The 18,441-nt window shown below is 39.1% G+C and overlaps 2 protein-coding genes across 2 annotated transcripts; one reads left to right on the forward strand and one right to left on the reverse strand.

The window, feature by feature from the left end:
• Nucleotides 1-10,285: 10,285 nt before the first annotated feature.
• Nucleotides 10,286-15,427, forward strand: LOC134790986 (tubulin polyglutamylase complex subunit 2). Its single transcript, XM_063762027.1, has 5 exons — nt 10,286-10,453; nt 12,576-12,743; nt 13,127-13,305; nt 13,775-13,948; nt 14,754-15,427. Exons 1-5 carry the CDS (start codon nt 10,378-10,380, stop codon nt 14,910-14,912), a joined length of 756 nt encoding a protein of 251 aa, XP_063618097.1. The 5' UTR covers nt 10,286-10,377; the 3' UTR covers nt 14,913-15,427.
• On the reverse strand, nt 10,474-12,421 carry LOC134790931 (tRNA-dihydrouridine(47) synthase [NAD(P)(+)]-like). The gene has a single exon (XM_063761946.1). The coding sequence runs from the start codon at nt 12,331-12,333 to the stop codon at nt 10,540-10,542; it is 1,794 nt and encodes a 597-aa protein (XP_063618016.1). The 5' UTR covers nt 12,334-12,421; the 3' UTR covers nt 10,474-10,539.
• Nucleotides 15,428-18,441: the final 3,014 nt, after the last annotated feature.

Raw genomic sequence — 18,441 nt, forward strand, 5'->3', positions numbered from 1 at the left:
TGGCACAGTTGATTCTTAGCTGGTTTGAGTAGATTCAGACCGGGAGCCATCGAGAACCACGGCACATTTAGTGGGGGGGGGGGGGGGGGGTGGTTAAGTTCGACGCTGCCGCGCTTCAATTGAAGCATCATTTCTCTAAAGCTTTACATATTAGGGCATGTGATACATCATTTTCGGATAAATTAAGGATGGGGAATCTATTTTTAGAATAAAAACAATGCACTTTCTAACAAAAAAAATGAATAAAGTAGAAAAGACTAAAAAACGAATTTTTGTTTCTTTTATATATAATTACCATTTTTTTTTAATATAACAAATCTCATAATAAAAAACATAGTCGTAAAGCTACATTTATTTACTTTAAAAAATATATATTTGTCGGACCCTGACACCAGAAAGACGTATTGCAGCGTTATAGTTCATTATTTTAGACGCCTGTATAAAATCGATTAGCAATGTTGAGCTACGTATTATTTGGTTGTAACAAAATAAATAAAGTTGTGTAGAGAGTAACTCCGTCTATTGGCGCATTGTTGAAATAAAGGGCTGCTATTTAACTGATCACCAGATTTAGTAAAATTTAATACCAAAAAAATCTATTTTACCACCCTAAAATCATGAATGATCACCAAAATTATAACACCATTTTAATGTGAAATGATTACCAATTTTATTACATTTTACTATCCTTTTAAAGGAAATGACACCAACATAATCATTATTAACCCAAAAATAGTCAATGATTACCAAATTTCAATCCCCATTTTAATGTGAAATGATAACCAATTTTTTACATCTTGCTATCCTATTAAAGAAAATGACACCAAAATAATCATTGTAAACCCAAAAATAGTAAATGACCACCAAAATTAGAACTCCATTTTAATGTAAAATGATAACCAAATTTTTAAATCTTGCTATCCTATTAAAGCAAATGGCTCCAAAATAATCATTGTAAACGCAAAAATAGTAAATGATCACAAAATTGTAACCACATTTTAATTAAAAATGTGCAAACATTTAATATATCGTTATCCTATTAAATTAATTAATCCACTTCGTCACCTTTTTCTAGTAGCATTATATTTCTGTAACAGTCGCAGTTCTAACCTAACCTAACCCACTTTTCTAGTAGCATTTTGTTTCTGTAAGGGTCGCAGTTCAAACCTAACCTAACCCACTTTTCTAGTAGCATTTCTTTTCTGCAAGGGTCGCAGTTCAAACCTAACCTAACCCACTTTTCTAGTAGCATTTCGTTTCTGTATGGGTCGCAGTTCAAACCTAACCTAACCCACTTTTCTAGTAGCATTTCTTTTCTGTAAGGGTCGCAGTTCAAACCTAACCTAACCCACTTTTCTAGTAGCGTTTCGTATCTGTATGGGTAGCAGTTGAAACTTAACCTAACCTACTTTTCTAGTACCATTTCGTTTCTGTAAGGGTCGCAGTGCTAACCTAACCTAACCCACTTAACTGATAGCAGTTTAACTTACTTTTCTAGTAGCATAACGAAATGCTACTAGGAAAAGTAGATTAGGTTAGGTAGGTATGCGGTGCGGGCAACGGGGGGTTGAGCGGGAGGGGCTAGTAATTTTGGCATCAGTTTACTTTATTTGGTAATATGTATAAATTTTTTGGTAATCATAGTGGTTTATTTAGGTGAAAATATCGCATTAATTTGGTCTTCAAGATTTGGTGATCATTAATGATTTTTGGTGATCATTCAATATATTTGGTATTTGAATACAATTTGAAGTGCAGTCGTAATTAAAGTGGTGGTACTTTTGTATTTTTAGGCCTTATTTTTTTGGTGTTCAGTAATTTTTTTTGGTAAGCATGAGTTTTTTATTTAGGGTACCAAAGTATTTTTTGGTGGTCATTATATTTGTAGCCGAAATAAAGTTGCGTAGAGAGTAACGCCATCTATTGGCGTGTTGTTGAAATGAGATGACAGGTAGAAGGCTTTGGAACGTCGAGAGGTTTCTCTCGAGCTCGAGTGAGCGTAGGCACGAGTTGGCATTTTTGTCGGTATGTTGGTAGACTGGTCGAGCAGGTTTGCCAACTTGACTTTGAGGCGGGAGCAGAGAGGCTCCGCCACTGGTAGTTCTTCTTGATCGGCCCGCGCTAGAGATCGGACGTACTCGTTAGCCAACCTCGTGCCTAACTCGCTACGTTCCTGAAGGTTTATACCTGAAGGATTATTCTGATAGCTTATAGAATCCCGCGTTCTTTAACCATTTAGCTAAGTGTTTTATTTCAAGTGTTATTTTGATTTCTTATGTTTCATTAGAAGCTTACTTTTGTGAAATAAAGAAATGATGTGTTATGTGTTGTTTTAACTTGTTTTGAAAAGATTTGTCCCTCTGAGTTTGTTGCCGGTCCCATATAGGGCTAAATCTTCTCATGTTAGAGGCGTAGGGTTGGAGCCGGCCTAGTTTGAATTGAATAAAGATGTAAACGGTTTCATGTGATCTTTTTATTTTCAATTTTTAATCAGATAACCTCCTTATAGCCATTAGTTCTTTTTTTTTAATTTAGTACTAAAATATGGTAGGCACTAGTATGGTTAACGAGTCCTAATGTTTATTTAATTGTTATTCGAAATGATTATTTATTTATTAGGTATATTTGATTATTGATGAGGAAATGGATATTCCGATGTAATACTATCTACTTCTTTTGTTACTTATGCTTTTTTTTTGACATTTAGATTTTATTCTAGAAATTCTAGACTAGTATTTTTTTATACAATCTTTTTAATGTTTGACGATCCTTTTGTGAAATTTTTAGTGTTAAATTTGATATGTATAATAATCCAATTTTATTATGGAATAATATTAACATCAATAAATTGCTCTGATAATTAGATTAAGATTAATTACGATTCATAAGAGCTTGTTGCTAGGCCTACATGAATAAAGTAAATTTTGTTTGTTTGTTTGTTTGTTTGTTTCATGCACTGGTAGCAATGGTAGTATACTGGTTTAGCTGTGAAGTAATACATCTAGGTACTACCCCCACGCGCCCACCGCATTTAGGACCATCGGTATTCGACATATTTATTTACATAAATCTGTTGATACATGGGAGATAAAAAATAATATTAAGCGTGGGTCAGGTAATCTCAATGCATGATCGTCCGTGAAGTAGGGTTCCATCGAAAAATACGGCGGTACTGTTTTAAACACATGAATATATTTTTTATTGTTTTAGTCTCCGCCACTTGCACCATCCCACTAACCCAGGGTTCACCGGCTAAACCTGGAGTTACCTACCATGGTTACCAGTACAATTTGACACTGGGTTAACGGTTTAACCGCTTAACCCCGGGTCAGTGGGATGGTGCAAGTGGCGCTTAGTATTTTAAATGAAACAACGCAATGTACATTTCTTTTATATATTACAAGATCTACTGCACAGACAGAGGTATTTAAGCTGCCTGCCTGTTTTTACGATTGCACCAGCCGCGGCACTGTTCTTTGCATTTGCACCTGACATTTTCTAGACCTGCTTCTGCAGCAACAGGCAAGTCCGTCCATGTAGGCTCCCATGCAGTTGTTGTTGACCTTCGTGCAACCCCAAGTAGGCGGGCGGTAGATTTTGAGCTTGTGCTAACTGACCCCAAACATGCACCCCTTGATTATAGGGCTCTTAAAAATGCTGATATAAAACTGCTTTGGTCAGTGGGATGTGTTCTATCTCTCTTAGTAAAAAGATATTTACGGCACTCATTAACTAAAGTACACGAAGCTGATCTGAAATAATTATTATGACACACAATATTCTGGTGTAAGCCTTGAGATCCTATTAAATCTGTGTACTTCAGTTAATGAGTTTTTACCAAGACAGACCGGCAAATAGACCACATCCCACCGGCCAAAGCTGCTTTATACCAGCATTTAAACCGTTAACCCAGTGTGAAATTGTACTGGTAACCATGGTAGGTAACTCCAGGTTTAGCCAGTTAACCCCGGGTTAGTGAGATGGTGCAAGTGCATTTTGTTTTATAAAAAAAATTGGTAATTATAAAAGAAACAAAAAAAGGTTTTAGTCTTTTCTACTTTATTATTTTTTTTTGTTAGAAAATGCATTGTTTTTGTTTTAAAAATAGATTCCCCATCCTTAATTTATCCGAAAATGATGTATCACATGCCCTAATATGTACAGTCGCCATCAGATATATCCAAAGTTTCTAGACCTGCTTCTGCAGCAACAGGCAAGTCCGTCCATGTAGGCTCCCATGCAGTTGTTGTTGACCTTCGTGCAACCCCAAGTAGGCGGGCGGTAGATTTTGAGCTTGTGCTAACTGACCCCAAACATGCACCCCTTGATTATAGGGCTCTTAAAAATGCTGATATAAAACTGCTTTGGTCAGTGGGATGTGTTCTATCTCTCTTAGTAAAAAGATATTTACGGCACTCATTAACTAAAGTACACGAAGCTGATCTGAAATAATTATTATGACACACAATATTCTGGTGTAAGCCTTGAGATCCTATTAAATCTGTGTACTTCAGTTAATGAGTTTTTACCAAGACAGACCGGCAAATAGACCACATCCCACCGGCCAAAGCTGCTTTATACCAGCATTTAAACCGTTAACCCAGTGTGAAATTGTACTGGTAACCATGGTAGGTAACTCCAGGTTTAGCCAGTTAACCCCGGGTTAGTGAGATGGTGCAAGTGCATTTTGTTTTATAAAAAAAATTGGTAATTATAAAAGAAACAAAAAAAGGTTTTAGTCTTTTCTACTTTATTATTTTTTTTTGTTAGAAAATGCATTGTTTTTGTTTTAAAAATAGATTCCCCATCCTTAATTTATCCGAAAATGATGTATCACATGCCCTAATATGTACAGTCGCCATCAGATATATCGGAGCGGCCAAGGTGCTCACAAATATCGGAACACGCCTCTATTGTCAGGGCGTTAGAGCGCGTGGTCAGATATTGTGAACACCTTGACCGCTCCGATATATCTGATGGCGACTGTACAGCTTTAGAGAAATTATGCTTCAATTGAAGCGCGGCAGCGTCGAACTTCCCCCCCTACTCCCACTAAATGTGCCGTGGCTCTCGATGGCTCCCGGTCTGAATCTACTCAAGACCAGCTAATAATCAACTGAGCCAAGTTTCAGCGCATAGTCACAAAATGCAAGATGTCGTGCACTATAAAACCAGCTAATAGTTTTAAAGTAGAGCGCGTTTTCACACAGTGGATGGATAACACAATTAACACTCAGAAGATCTATTATCGAGAACTATATTATTAAATTATTTATATTTACATGTCAGTAAACATCTTTCTTGTATTTGATAGATTGACAGACTTCTTAATTCAAAAGTAGTAGAGCGTGGTTTTTTAAACGAATGCGCCATGAAGGTCACATTAACACCTTCTCTCGTTGAATAGACCTAGCTCGCTAATCAGCTGTTGAAGTCTTGGTCTAGCAAGCGGCTTCGTGAATATGTCCGCTAGCTGTAGCTCAGTGCTTATCCTCTGCACGTTTAAGCTTCCGTTCGCTACTAGTTCTCGGACAAAGAAATGGCGTATGCGTATGTGCTTAGTTCTGCGATGAAACTCTGGGTTTTCAGCTAGGCGCACAGCTGCCTCATTATCCACGTAAAGTACTGGGAGGCCTTCAGTCTTCACTAAATCACCGATAAGGCGAGTCAGCCAAACACTCTCTCTTGCTGCCTCGCTGGCTGCGACTATTTCAGCCTCTGTAGTTGAAATTGCCACGCTTGGCTGTCTCTGGCTGAGCCACGATACTGCCCCGCCAGCATAAAGACATAGAACGCCAGATGTCGATCTTCCAGTTGTAGTGTCTCCACCATGATCGGCGTCACTATAGCATTATATTTGGCCCTTTTTATAATTCTTTTTGTAAATAATGCCCATATCTGGAGCATACTTCAGATAGCGTAGTATACGTTTCAATCTAACGCAATCTTGTTGTGTAGGGTTTTCAAGACATCTAGTGTTCCGACCACCTGTCTGTAATTGGTTAGGAAATAATCTTCAGCATTCTCTGCTTTTTGATTAGTCTGTGGTATAGTGACATCATCTTTTACTATTGGAGTGGTGACAGGTCTGCAGTCTTGCATTCCGAATCTCTGCAGAATCTTCCTTGCATAAGCTGTCTGATGTATCCTTACATCACCACCTTCTCTAGTTTCTACTTCTATTCCCAAGAAGTGTGAAATAGGGTTTGAAGTAATTTTGAATTTTCTTCTTATTTGCTCTAGAAATTCCTTAATTACGTCCTCATTTGACCCAGCGATGAGTCCATCGTCAACGTAGAGAGCCACGATTAGCTTTCCTCTCTCATTCTCTTAAAATAGGCAGGGATCAGCCTCATTGACTTCGAGACCAATTTCCATAAAGAAGTCTAGAATCGTTCGATTCCAGCAACGAGGAGCTTGCTTAAGATCGTAAAGGCTTTTCTTTAATAGGCAAACTCGGCTGTACCGTCGTCATATCCTTCGGGCTGTTTCATGAATATCTCTTCGTCAGATAGAGAACCATAAAGAAAAGCTGTAGAGACATCGAACTGACTTAGCTTCAAGCCTTCACTAGCCGCTATAGATAGCACGGCTCTCACTGTCGCCATCTTGGCTACTGGGCTGAACGTCTGGTCGTAGTCTTCTCCCTTTCTTTGTTTAAATCCTTTTACTACAAGACGAGCTTTATATTTGTCTATGGATCCGTCTGGGTTTGTTTTGATCCGATATACCCATTTGTATGGAAGTGCCTTGCGGTTAGGCGGCAAGTCGCACAATGTCCAGACATTGTTTTGTTCTAAAGAGGCCATTTCACTCCTCATGGCATCAATCCACAGCTGTCTGTCTTTTCTTGACACAGCATCCTTGTAACTTGTCGGAAAATTTTCTGATATAACTGAGCAGATGAAGTCGTCAAATCTCTCAGGTTTTTTTATCAAGTTACGGTCCCTCAATGTTGGTTCTTCTATAATGATCGATTCATTCTCTTCTGCATCGTAAAACTCAGATTCACCTCGGTCGTATTCTGCCTGATCATGGGCTTCCTTTTCACGATCTTCCTGGCCTTGGTCTCATGTGCACTCTCCCTCTAGATCATGGTTAGGGTTGGCTAGGATGTCAGGTACATTCTCAGTCTCGTATTCGTATTGAACTGGCTCGGCTTGAGCTTGATCCATTCGTTCCTCGGGATGGATTACAGTTTGTTCCGGTATCTGACGTTCATTAATGATTGATGCTCCCTCTGTTTCTGAGCCAATCGATATCTTAAACTCCACTTCGCTCGCAAACGTGATGTCTCGAGAGCGGTTGGTTTTCGTTCCGTCCCAAATACGGTAACCGTCATTGTTTTCATAGCCGATGAGAATTCCTTTAATGACCTTTTTGTTGAGTTTTTTTCTGCATTGCTTGGGAATATGAGCATAGCACTGACTCCCTATGACTCGTAGATGAGAAATTTTAGGCTTTTTTCCAAACCATAGCTCATACGGAACTTTATCTTTGACTTTGGTGGGTCCCGTCCTGTTCAGAACGTAGGCTGCTGTGTTTATAAGTTCAGCCCAAAGTTTTTGCGGGAGATCACCTCTGGCGTGCAGCCAGGTCCTTGCGGCTTCGACTAAGTTGCGGTTCTCGCGCTCGCTACAACCATTTTGCTCTGGTGTGTACGGCATGGTAAAACGCTGCTGGATCCCGTGTGCAATTAATATCTTTCTGACTTCTTCGTTATCGAACTCTCCTCCGTTGTCACTCAATAAAAATTTGATAGAGTGGCCGCTAGTCTTGGTTTCATTGAGCATCAATTTCAATTTGTCTTTGACTTCTGACTTGTGACGCATGAAGTAAACTAGGCGGTATGAAGAGAAGTCATCCTTGAAGAGCACGAAGTATCTGAATTTCTGTCCACTGGGATGTTCGAATGGTCCGCATACGTCCGTATGTATTAACTCACCAGGAGTTGTTGCTCTTTCTCTTTTCCCAAATGGTAATCTATGAGCCTTCCCGAATATGCATGCCTCGCATTTACCATTATCCTCAGGTAAATTAATCCCGAACTCTCTCTTGACTAGAGCCTTGACGTGTCTCTTGTCTTGGTGAGCAAAGCGTTCATGATAAACTTGCAGCATATTGGTGCCTGTGATTGCATTCACTTCGATTGAGTTAGATATTTTTGAAGGAGTGATTGTCTTCAGTTGCAGTTTATATAAACCCCCTCCAGGTTCTCTTTTGCCTACAATCCTTGTATCTCCATCAATATCTAGCTGACAACTTGTCGCGGTAGAAGTGAATAAGCTATTCCGCGCGTTGTCTTGAGCTGCTAAAGTCGAGAATAGATTTTTCGTCAGCGTTGGTACAAGCCAGACATCTTTCAATCTTATGGTTTCCTTCTTGTTGCCTATGATTGATTCCACCAGGACAATGCCTTTCCCTACTGCAGGATTCATTGTTCCGTCTGCCGTCTTCACAGATTGGTCATCAGAATCAAATGGCTCGAACTCTTGAAATATGTCTTTTCTAATGGTTATGTGCATGGTTGCTCCATTGTCAATATACCAATTTTCTCTATCTTGGTCTGCCGCCTTTGAACAGGCGTTGACTGCCATTAGCGTCATGCTTTGTACTTGCTTAGACGATGAGGTTGGTGCCGAGCTGCTTGGCTTTGGTGGTTTTCCATCCTTTATCCATTTTTTGCAGTTCCTTACTCTATGTCCCATTTGTGAACAATAGTTGCACTTGACCTTCGCATCTTTCTTCTTTTTCAACTCTTGGGCTTGTTGGATTACTAGCGTTTCTTGACTAGTAGTCCCTTCTTTGTTCTCCAAAGCTTTCTCATAGGAACACAGTTGAGTTGTCAAGTTCTCGATAGTTCTATCGGTCTTATTCAGAAGTAACTGATTGAACGCAAAGAATCTTTCGTCAAGAGTCTCTAATATCTTGCATATTATTAGTAACAGATCTGGGAGTTGGCCTGTTCCATCTGCTTTAGTAATCTCAACATTTAAATTGTTCCATATATTCTTCAGTTTCGACATGTGTGACGAAACGTCATCGGATGGGTTTCGTTTAAAGTTAAAGAATTCCATGCATAAATGGTATGACCTGTCCTCCGTCTGACCATCGAATAAGCGATGTAACTCCTGCCAGACTTCATACGCTGTCTCAAATCGCATTATCTTCTGTAATGTGTCATCCGTCATATTCGTCGTCAGAATGAGAAGAGCGGCGCAATTTGCCTTCGTGTACCTTGCTAATGCCGCACTGTTCCTTGCAACCGCTGCTGCGTCACCCGCTACGTCTTCAAGAGCTTCTGGTTTTTTCAGTTTGCCCTCCAAAACGTCCGTTGCGTCTGCGGTGCTACGTAGTAGTATCAATGACCTTTTATTTATGTAGACGTGTGACGTTCATAGTTGACAAAACTAAAATTTGATCCAACGATTTTGACAACTTGACAGGTTGGCGTCACCCATACGACTAACTAAATATAGGTTCCGGAACCTATATTTAATGGCTCACGATCGTGCGCCTGGTACCATATCTACCTCAATTTACTTATATCTATGAGTAGTATACATATTTTGTATTTCCACGTCGTCCAGTTTGTCTTCCCTTCCAGGTTGCCGATCGAATATTTGTTCGTGATAATTTCCATGGCTGAAGCTGAGCCGTATAACCTATTAAAGTAGAGCGCGTTTTCACACAGTGGGTGGATAACACAATTTTATTAACACTCAGAAGAACTATTATCGAGAACTATATTATTTTAAATTATTTATATTTACATGTCAGATGTCAGTAAACATCTTTCTTGTATTTGATAGATTGACAGACTTCTTAATTCAAAAGTAGTAGAGCGTGGTTTTTTAAACGAATGCGCCATAGAGGTCACATTAACAAATAGTACGTATGTCTGATCACTGCGCTTTCTGTGCCCTATATCTTGAAAACGGCTGATCCCATGAAAAAATGATTGATACCCAGCTTGTGTCAAATTTTATGATCTACAGCTCTTACTTATATGTAAACAGCATTGGAGCTATAGAAATCTTGATATTCGCGAAAAACCGATTTTCATGATCTTTGACCTTGAATAACTTCCGACGCGCACACGATATACGCGTTGACTTTTAGGAGAACCTTTAATACGTCATTTCGAAGGTGTATACGAGTTTCCAGTTTATTATCTCTCATTCCGAGATTGATCCCCTTTTTAGGCTTAAAATAACTGGCCTATCAATCAAATGTCAATGTATCTGACTGGGTGTTTCCATGGTTATTATTTTGTTGACAGCACCTACTCATGCTCATAGTCATTTCATTCACTCTGCAAATAATAATGTGTTGTCTAAAATAAATCATAATTACAGTGACTCTTTTTGTAGCAAAATGAGTTTTTGTGTGGATTTAGTTTCAGAAGATTCTTTTTATGAAAATATTACTTTGGGTGTAACTAAAATTTTAGGTCAGTAAACAAACATCCAATGTATTATGAAAACATATATTTATTTGTATGTAGGCTAAACAATAATAGTATCTAAATAGTAAAACCTAATAAGAATTAGTTTTATGCTTAGGTAGGAATTGGAACCCATCAGGTACAGGCCCTAAAAGCATTTCACTAATCTTGATCCAATCTTGGCAGTTTCCAGAGGCCATTAACGTTTCCAAGTCATTTCTACCAAAATAAATGGGAGGTCTCTCATTTATTTTCTGTGGTGGTCTTTCAAGAAGGCCTACTGGCACATAGCGATACAAAAATGATAACCACTCTAGTAGGAATCTCCGTGTGTTTTCTACACCCTGGGTATCCGAGCCCCAATGTTCAAGGCCATAGTTTGTATATTTCTTTATGATGTCAAATCTTTCACTACTGCTGATATCCCAGAGTTTTTGTTCTTTAATCTCAGTGAACAGCCAAGGTTTGATAAGAGCACCCCGTCCAATCATTACACCTTTAACAGTGGGAGCTATTTCTCTTCTTTGGGTATAATCCTCATAGCTCATGATATCACCATTGCCAAAGACGGGGCAAGGGTTAGCTGCTTGAGCACAGGTTTCAATGTACTCCCAGTCAGCTGATCTTGTGTATCTGGCTTCCCTGGACCTTCCATGTAATGTAATAAGGGAGGCACCACATTCAGCCAGTTTGGGCACAATAGTATGAGCAATTTTCTTGTCCTGGTAAACTCCTGTCCTAATTTTTGCAGTAAATGGTATGCTTAATAGCTTTGAAGCGCAGGTAACTGAAGCTTCTAAAGTTGGCAACCTGTGCATCATTCCACTGCCACCTCCTTTTTTATAAATTAAATCTATAGGGCAACCCAGATTTAAATCTATGAAATCAAGTTCTGTTTTTTCTTGGAGTAACTGAGCCACTTTTGTGATTTGCCAAACATTGGTTCCGCATATTTGTGCCCCAAACAAGTCCTCTGATTCATGTCTTTTGACTAGAGCCCACTCCTGTTTCATTCCTTTGAGGAGAGACTCGCACAGAGCCATTTCTCCACAAGTTATGTCTGCCCCATACTCCTTGCATATTCTCCTAAATGGCAAATTACCAACAGTTGTAAGAGGGCTGAGATATAGTTTATCCTGCCAATCAATAGTCTTTATTTCTCTAGGTAAAAGTTTGATCAAATCTTCATCAGTAATTGCCCCACTTTTAGTATTTTCTTTCTTAATCGATTCTTGATCTGGTTTTGATTCATCTGATAAAGGTTTTGAATCTGTTTTTCTTTTGTCCAAAACCTTCACTAGTTTTTCAGATAGATCAAAATTGTAGGTTCTTTTTTGTAAGCTTATTTGAAGTTCAGTTTGAAGAGTATTTTTTATGTCATTTTTCCATTCTTTGGCTTTAATTTCATTCACCACATTATAGCCTTCTGGCGTGAGGTGGCTTGACCCAAACCGGCAGGCAATGCCCCGCGGGCATTCACCACGAAGTTCAAACAGGTGACACCGGTCCCCTAAATCCTTAGGCTTATTCTTTAAATAATCCAGGGGGTTGTGGATAAATTTACAGTTAGTATACTTACAAGTTTGTGAGTCAGCCGCCGATTTTATATTGATGATACTAGTGCATGGCTTATTTTGTTTGTCATCTTGATAGGTCTTTGGTCTTGCTTTATTCTGCCCCCTTTTCCTTTCCCTTGGTTTTTGTGGTTGTTCCTTGTTATCACCAGTTTTAGCCTTCTTATTATCTATATTGCTACCGTCGGGGGCTTCGTCTAATTTGCGTTTCTCACAAGAGTTCGGGTCTTTTATATTTTCAGCATTTTTCTCTGAATTTTTAACAACAAATTCCTCTTTAATAACACACACGCCGGCATTTGGATTAGCCATGTTACTAAATAGCTCTGTAACACACCAGTTTAAAAGAGAAATCGATATATTATTATTAATACTGAGGTTATTAATCAGATTGCCGAAGCGAGGTTATTAATAAGATTGCCCTATACAACTGTCAAGTGTCAATGTCAAACACACGTGTTTCTGTTTCTAAAGCTAGCTACACTATTTTTTTTTATAGTTTTACTGTAACTAAAATAATTCAAACACATGGAGGACAAGGATATTGGTTTCAGAGTCCGACCCTCGGATTTGCAATGTGAATGTGGAGCGCCGGATTCCTTGCGACCGCGTCGCCCTCTCTACTTGGGAACAACGACATTCTGCTGCATTACCCGAGGATCTTCGAAATTTCTATGCCTCATGTGATGGATTTTCACTTACTTGGCACTACAAGTATTCAGGTAAGTAATAGTGCTTGCAAACAAAGGCGCAGGTTACTTGGACGAGCAGTAGGTATAGCTTTATAAAGCGGTTACTCGCTTATGCCCAGGAAAAAAATACAAGCTTACATTATTTTATAAAGCGGTTGTCACAGTAGCGCAGCCAGTCACAGTATCAGTGTGATAACCGCCCAAAGACCCATTAGTGCCAAAGCTGCATGCTCCAAGTGCAATCAACTATCTTGTATACTATGTGTAGTCAGGGGTTCCCCTGACTATAGGTACACAATTGGTTGTTGTATTTGGGCAAAGGCCGGGGAACTGGTGAAACCCACAATGTTTTGCCGCTGTATAGGTACTAAAATCAAAGATCTTTAATTAAGTACCTATTTAATTTATTTCAGCTGACCAGGTACTGCCCGTTGGTTCCATTCGAGTCAACTCCTTGAACGAACTGGTTCTTTCCCCAGCTTTGAAGGATCTGCTCGACTTCTCTTTAACTCGACCGAACACTGGGCCACGGCCGGTTCTGAACAACAAGAGCAAAGTGTTTGAACTAGATTCTTGTAGAACAATTGGCAAGGTGAGTCTGAATGACTGAGAGCAATTTGGTTACCGCGCGAATTGTATTCTCGCGCAATAAATTCTAAATTCAATCTGTTTTTCCAATGGCTGTTGCTTTGTAATAACTACTCCACTAGAGGGCGCCACACATTTTGTAAAGCTTTCTATTAGACGCCGTGTCTGCCATTCGGTAAATTAACTGCTATTTTAACAGCACATATTCTTCAGTCAACTTCTTTCAGTTAATATCTTATGAACATGCCTACGAATTACGGGCCTACCGGGTTTTAATAAGTTAATTCCTAACCGTTTACTACATTCGTAACGCGTGTCCAGAATTAGATAAAGTACACTGACGAATGCTATGCTAGCGTGTATTTGTCCCCGGAACGCCGATGGTATATACTTTTATTTGGTATTCAAATAATATGTCCTAATATACACCATACACAATCAAATCTGATGATGTGCCCTATATACAACTATAGGTATGCCTGGTGTACACTGGAGGCTCGTGGTCGGTGTGGCTGGGCACCCGTTCGGGCGCGTGGGGGTGGCTGGCAGACTCCTTCACGCAGTACTTCAGGATGGCGCTGGTGCACTTCGGGCTGCCCGGCTGGCAGGCCGCCTTCGCGGGCCTGCCACCAATACCCTGGGCCGAGGTAATTATCTAAAAACGGTTGGGTACTCATAACTTTACTATAACACATTCAGTGCCATTGAGTGCTACGCGCTACGAACGTAGCCGATAACATGTCATAACCTGTATGTAGCGCACAGCGAGCGCGCGAGCCAGGCGGGTTGCAGGCAGTCAATGCGTTAAGTAGAGTTTTTATACTTCATCGGTGGCGAACAAGCATACCTACGGTCAACTGTAACGGTTACCTTACTATGGACACCTGTAATTCCTGAGGACTCACATGCGCGTTGCTGACCCTCTAGAAAACTGTATACTACTTTTTTTGAGAACTGCAGTCCCCTAAGAAACCCTCGAACCTCTGGTGTTCCCCACGTAAAAGCTTGTAAACACAATGGAGGTTAGGTTGCACGTAGAACAAATAAAATTATTATACTTTGTATAGGTATCAAATCAGCAAATCTTGATACCAATTAAAATACATTATATTACACATTAGTGCATCTTTTTTAAATGGGCAGCAAAATAACCCGTGTTCGGCATCGATTAAGATACTTAAATACCTACCATGACCTTCTTAACCTCTCGAATGCGAACGCGGATCCACGACATCCACGAACGATCTGAAGAACGGCCAGTGAAGACGTGCCTCGGCAAGGCCTCGGCCGAGGCGGCGCGCGCGATGCACGTCTACACTTGCCGTTTTGTGCGCAAGGAAATTGCTGGCTCTGTGTGGACCCGGCGATTAATTAGAATTCAGTACTTACTGCGCGGATCCACGTTCGGCCATTCGAGAGGTTAAATCTCAAATTTCACTCCGTGATTCACAGCAACTGTTCCTTCTGCTGGCGCCGCATTTGTTGGAAAAAGTAGACGAAAAGCCCGTGGCTGCATCCTCGTCCGAGGCCAGTCTCAACCACATCGACTCAAACATCTTCAAGGCCTCCGCGAGGCAGCACAAGAACGCACCCAGGCAGACCAATGCGTAGAACCAGGCTATGGGGTTGGCAACTGTCAAAAGTTTGTATAGGTTTTACGAGTTTTGCTCTATGAAATTAGGCTTTAAAGGCTAGGCCATAGAAAAATACAAGAATTTGACACTATTCGTAGGACTAACAGGTAAAACCTATGCTAACGCAATTTACGGCCAACCCCATTGAAGAAATAGACGAGCATGGTCAACGTTAAGCCCGCTCCACACTCATGCGCGAATCGCGGTGCGAAGCCGCGAACGCGAGTGTGGATTCGAATTCGCTGATCTGCGAAATCGGCTCCACACTCGTGTTCGGTGCTTCGCGCCGCGATTCGCGCACGAGTGTGGAGGGGGCTAGCGCCGGTTGCAAATAACAGTCCTTCAAAGTTAGGTTTTATGTAAAGTTTGCCAGCTAGTACTCTATGGTTAGAGCTGCCGCCGCCATATTTAACGCCAACAATCGGTTAACGGTTTTACATGTCTAAAAGGTCAATATCCGCATGTTTTTAGCTTAGGGGCCCACTGATTAACAGTCCGCCGGACGGTATCGGCCTGTCAGTTATTCGGAACTGTCAAAATTTTGTTCTAACTGACAGGTCGATACCGTCCGGCGGACTGTTAATCAATGGGCCCCTTTATTAAGCTTGCCATTGCCTGTCAAAAGGTAACTTGTTTGACAGTCAAGTACTATGAATTATATAGCGCCATCTAGCGTCTTCTATTTTTACATGATTATTTCTTTGACCATGCGCGTCTACCTGGGCCCAGTTTTATAAAGTTACAAGTTACAGGTTACAAGAGTACAGGCTACAGGCACCTGTAATGCACTGTGAACGGCTACAGGTGTTTTATAAATGCACATAGATAATTACAGTTGTAAAGAACCACGGTCAATCTCGATTACATGTGAAATCTACAGGTGTGAAGGACATCACTATTTAAAAAAACGTCTGTCATAGATACTCTGTGCTCTACTAAATGCTGTGTAAGCTGTGTTATTGTTTGCTGTAAAATATTAATTATTGGAAAAATGCCCAGAAATTAAAATGAAAAATCGAGTGGTTGAGAGCGGTGTTCGATGCCAAGGATATACTTTTCGGGCCGTTTTCAGATTCAGATTAAGTTAGATTTCATGAAATATTTACCTAATAAGTAAATAAATACTGTTTCACATTACATTATAAAATGTATCGCTTCGGTAGCGGCTCAAACATAAGTACGCTGTGTATCGAAAATTATGAATAGTACACTTTACCATAATGTGAATGCACTATACTTAAATAAAGAGACGAATGCTAATAAATCAACGACAAATATCGGCACCAATCCTTTTCCGTTTCCTAGTAGATAAAATAAAACGATATATCAATAAAATCAATATCAAACATATTGTCACTTTATTTCCTATTTACTATATACTTCAGATACATTAACAAAAACTGATGAGGTCAGTGCATGGAAAAATATGCATGCCCTGGCAAAATCGTTGGCGTTGGTGCCTAACAATAAAGAGTAAAGTTTAAAATTGCTCAGAAAACGAATAATTTTGAATTAAAAATTAAGAATTACAGGACTCAAGACGTATGTCAGTTTTTGTTACAAGTGTACCAATCTACACTTGTAATTTACAATATTTTTATAAAACGCTTGTTCGATTATGAGTTTAAAACTATTAAACTCCCATATTTTCGTCTATGGTTGAGCTACAGGCACTTGTACCTGTAACCTGTAAAATTGTAACACAGTACTTTTATAAAACGCAAATTGTAAAAAACGGAGCAAGTGTTGCCAGTAAACGCCTGTAAACTTGTAACTTGTAACTTTATAAAACTGGGCCCTGGTAATCTCGATCCTGTAAGAGGGGGAGAAAGCTGTCTGCTAGAGTGAGATGGTAACATCTATAAATTATTCTATCTATATTTAGCAGCAAATAGCATCTTGCAAGACTGAAAGTGGTTTAATAGTTCAATTATTTATGGTAAAAGATAACAGAGCTGACTTTAATACAATCCAATAAAACATAATAAAATGTATTTCTTCTTTTATTGGCCAGCCAAACAAATAAAACAAGCCAAGCAAATTACATAATGTATATTGAATAAATCTTGATACAATAAAATTTATAGCTAAATAACAAAACAAAAATGGACGGAATGTGAGATTCTAAATGAAGTATCAGCTAGTTATATATAAATGTAAGCTTATATTTAAGTATGTGATATAAAAGTAGGTACATATATATTATTATAAAACTCATGTTAGGCCGAGGTCAAACATGATAGAAGTTGTGACCAAAGTTAGGACACGTTGACAATGCCAACCAAAATAGTAATAACACACATGCAATTATCGCGCAATAAGTTCTAAGTGGGGAACAAAACGGAAGTTTCTGTTAAAGAAGAAAGTCGAGTGTGTACAAGTCATCTGTCAATCACTAGAAGTATTATAATATTATACCAATATTTCGGTATAAATGCGTTTTAGTTTCGTGTATGCCGGTAAAGATGTTGCAGCAACGATACAGTGCTAGCAACACATACCGTGTCGCTTAGGGATTATGTCCTTCATGCACACTACACTGCTTGATAGAGACGTTTAAAATCCAAGATAACCATGGTGTGCTCAAGGTTGACGATTTTTTGTTCAATGCGTCAGTAAAATTGGTCGAAACCTTCATCTCAGGTTTGAATTAGGCCTCGAAAATACCGTTCGTTACAAACCACATTCTCTTCGTACAAACATTATGCGGACGTGTCCTTGTGATGTTGTCTTTGTAAGTTGTTACTTCTAACTCAATCAATACTTGAAGAATACTTGTGTTTAAATGCATTTTTATGCGAAACTTATTATTAGAGCATTGTAAATTAGAATTTAAACTACGTCTAGACTTAAGATATCTCTTTTTTAGAATACAAATTAAAGTATGCTTGTTAGGTGGGACATTTAATTTTGAACACTTTCAATGGTGAGGCTATGGAAGGAAAAAGTTCAGAAGTATTACAGCATATTTAGGTGTTTAGCATGTGGTAACATTATGTGTTAGTAAAGAGGATTGTAGATCGCTGGAATGACTTAATATATTTTAGAATTAAAAAGTTAACGTGTGGCACAAATAGGTGACAGAGCTTTATCACCTTGTATTTGAAGTAGTTATTACAAAATTAAATAGATTATAACTGCGCTAAGTCTGCAGTGCGAATTCAATTAAGTTTTCTAAGATTTCATGGTAAATACCCACGTTTTAAGTAACGGTATAATATATTCGATAAAATAATACATTTTACAGAATACTGGTTTGATATTCTTTATGGAAAAAGAACATACGAGCGTATAATTAAATATAGGGTAATTCGCCAGTAACTGGCCACCCCAAACCAAAAATGAATTCTATTCACCTATAAATATAATTAATTTTAGTATAAGGTGGCCAGTTATTGAAACCTTATACTAAAATGAATTCTGTTTATAGGTGAATACAATTCATTTTTAGTTTAGGGCGGCCAGTTACTGGCGAATTACCCTACTTCTTAAAACTTAGTTAAAAT

The sequence above is a fragment of the Cydia splendana genome, chromosome 5 (assembly GCF_910591565.1).
Source record: "Cydia splendana chromosome 5, ilCydSple1.2, whole genome shotgun sequence".
NCBI lineage: Eukaryota > Metazoa > Arthropoda > Insecta > Lepidoptera > Tortricidae > Cydia > Cydia splendana.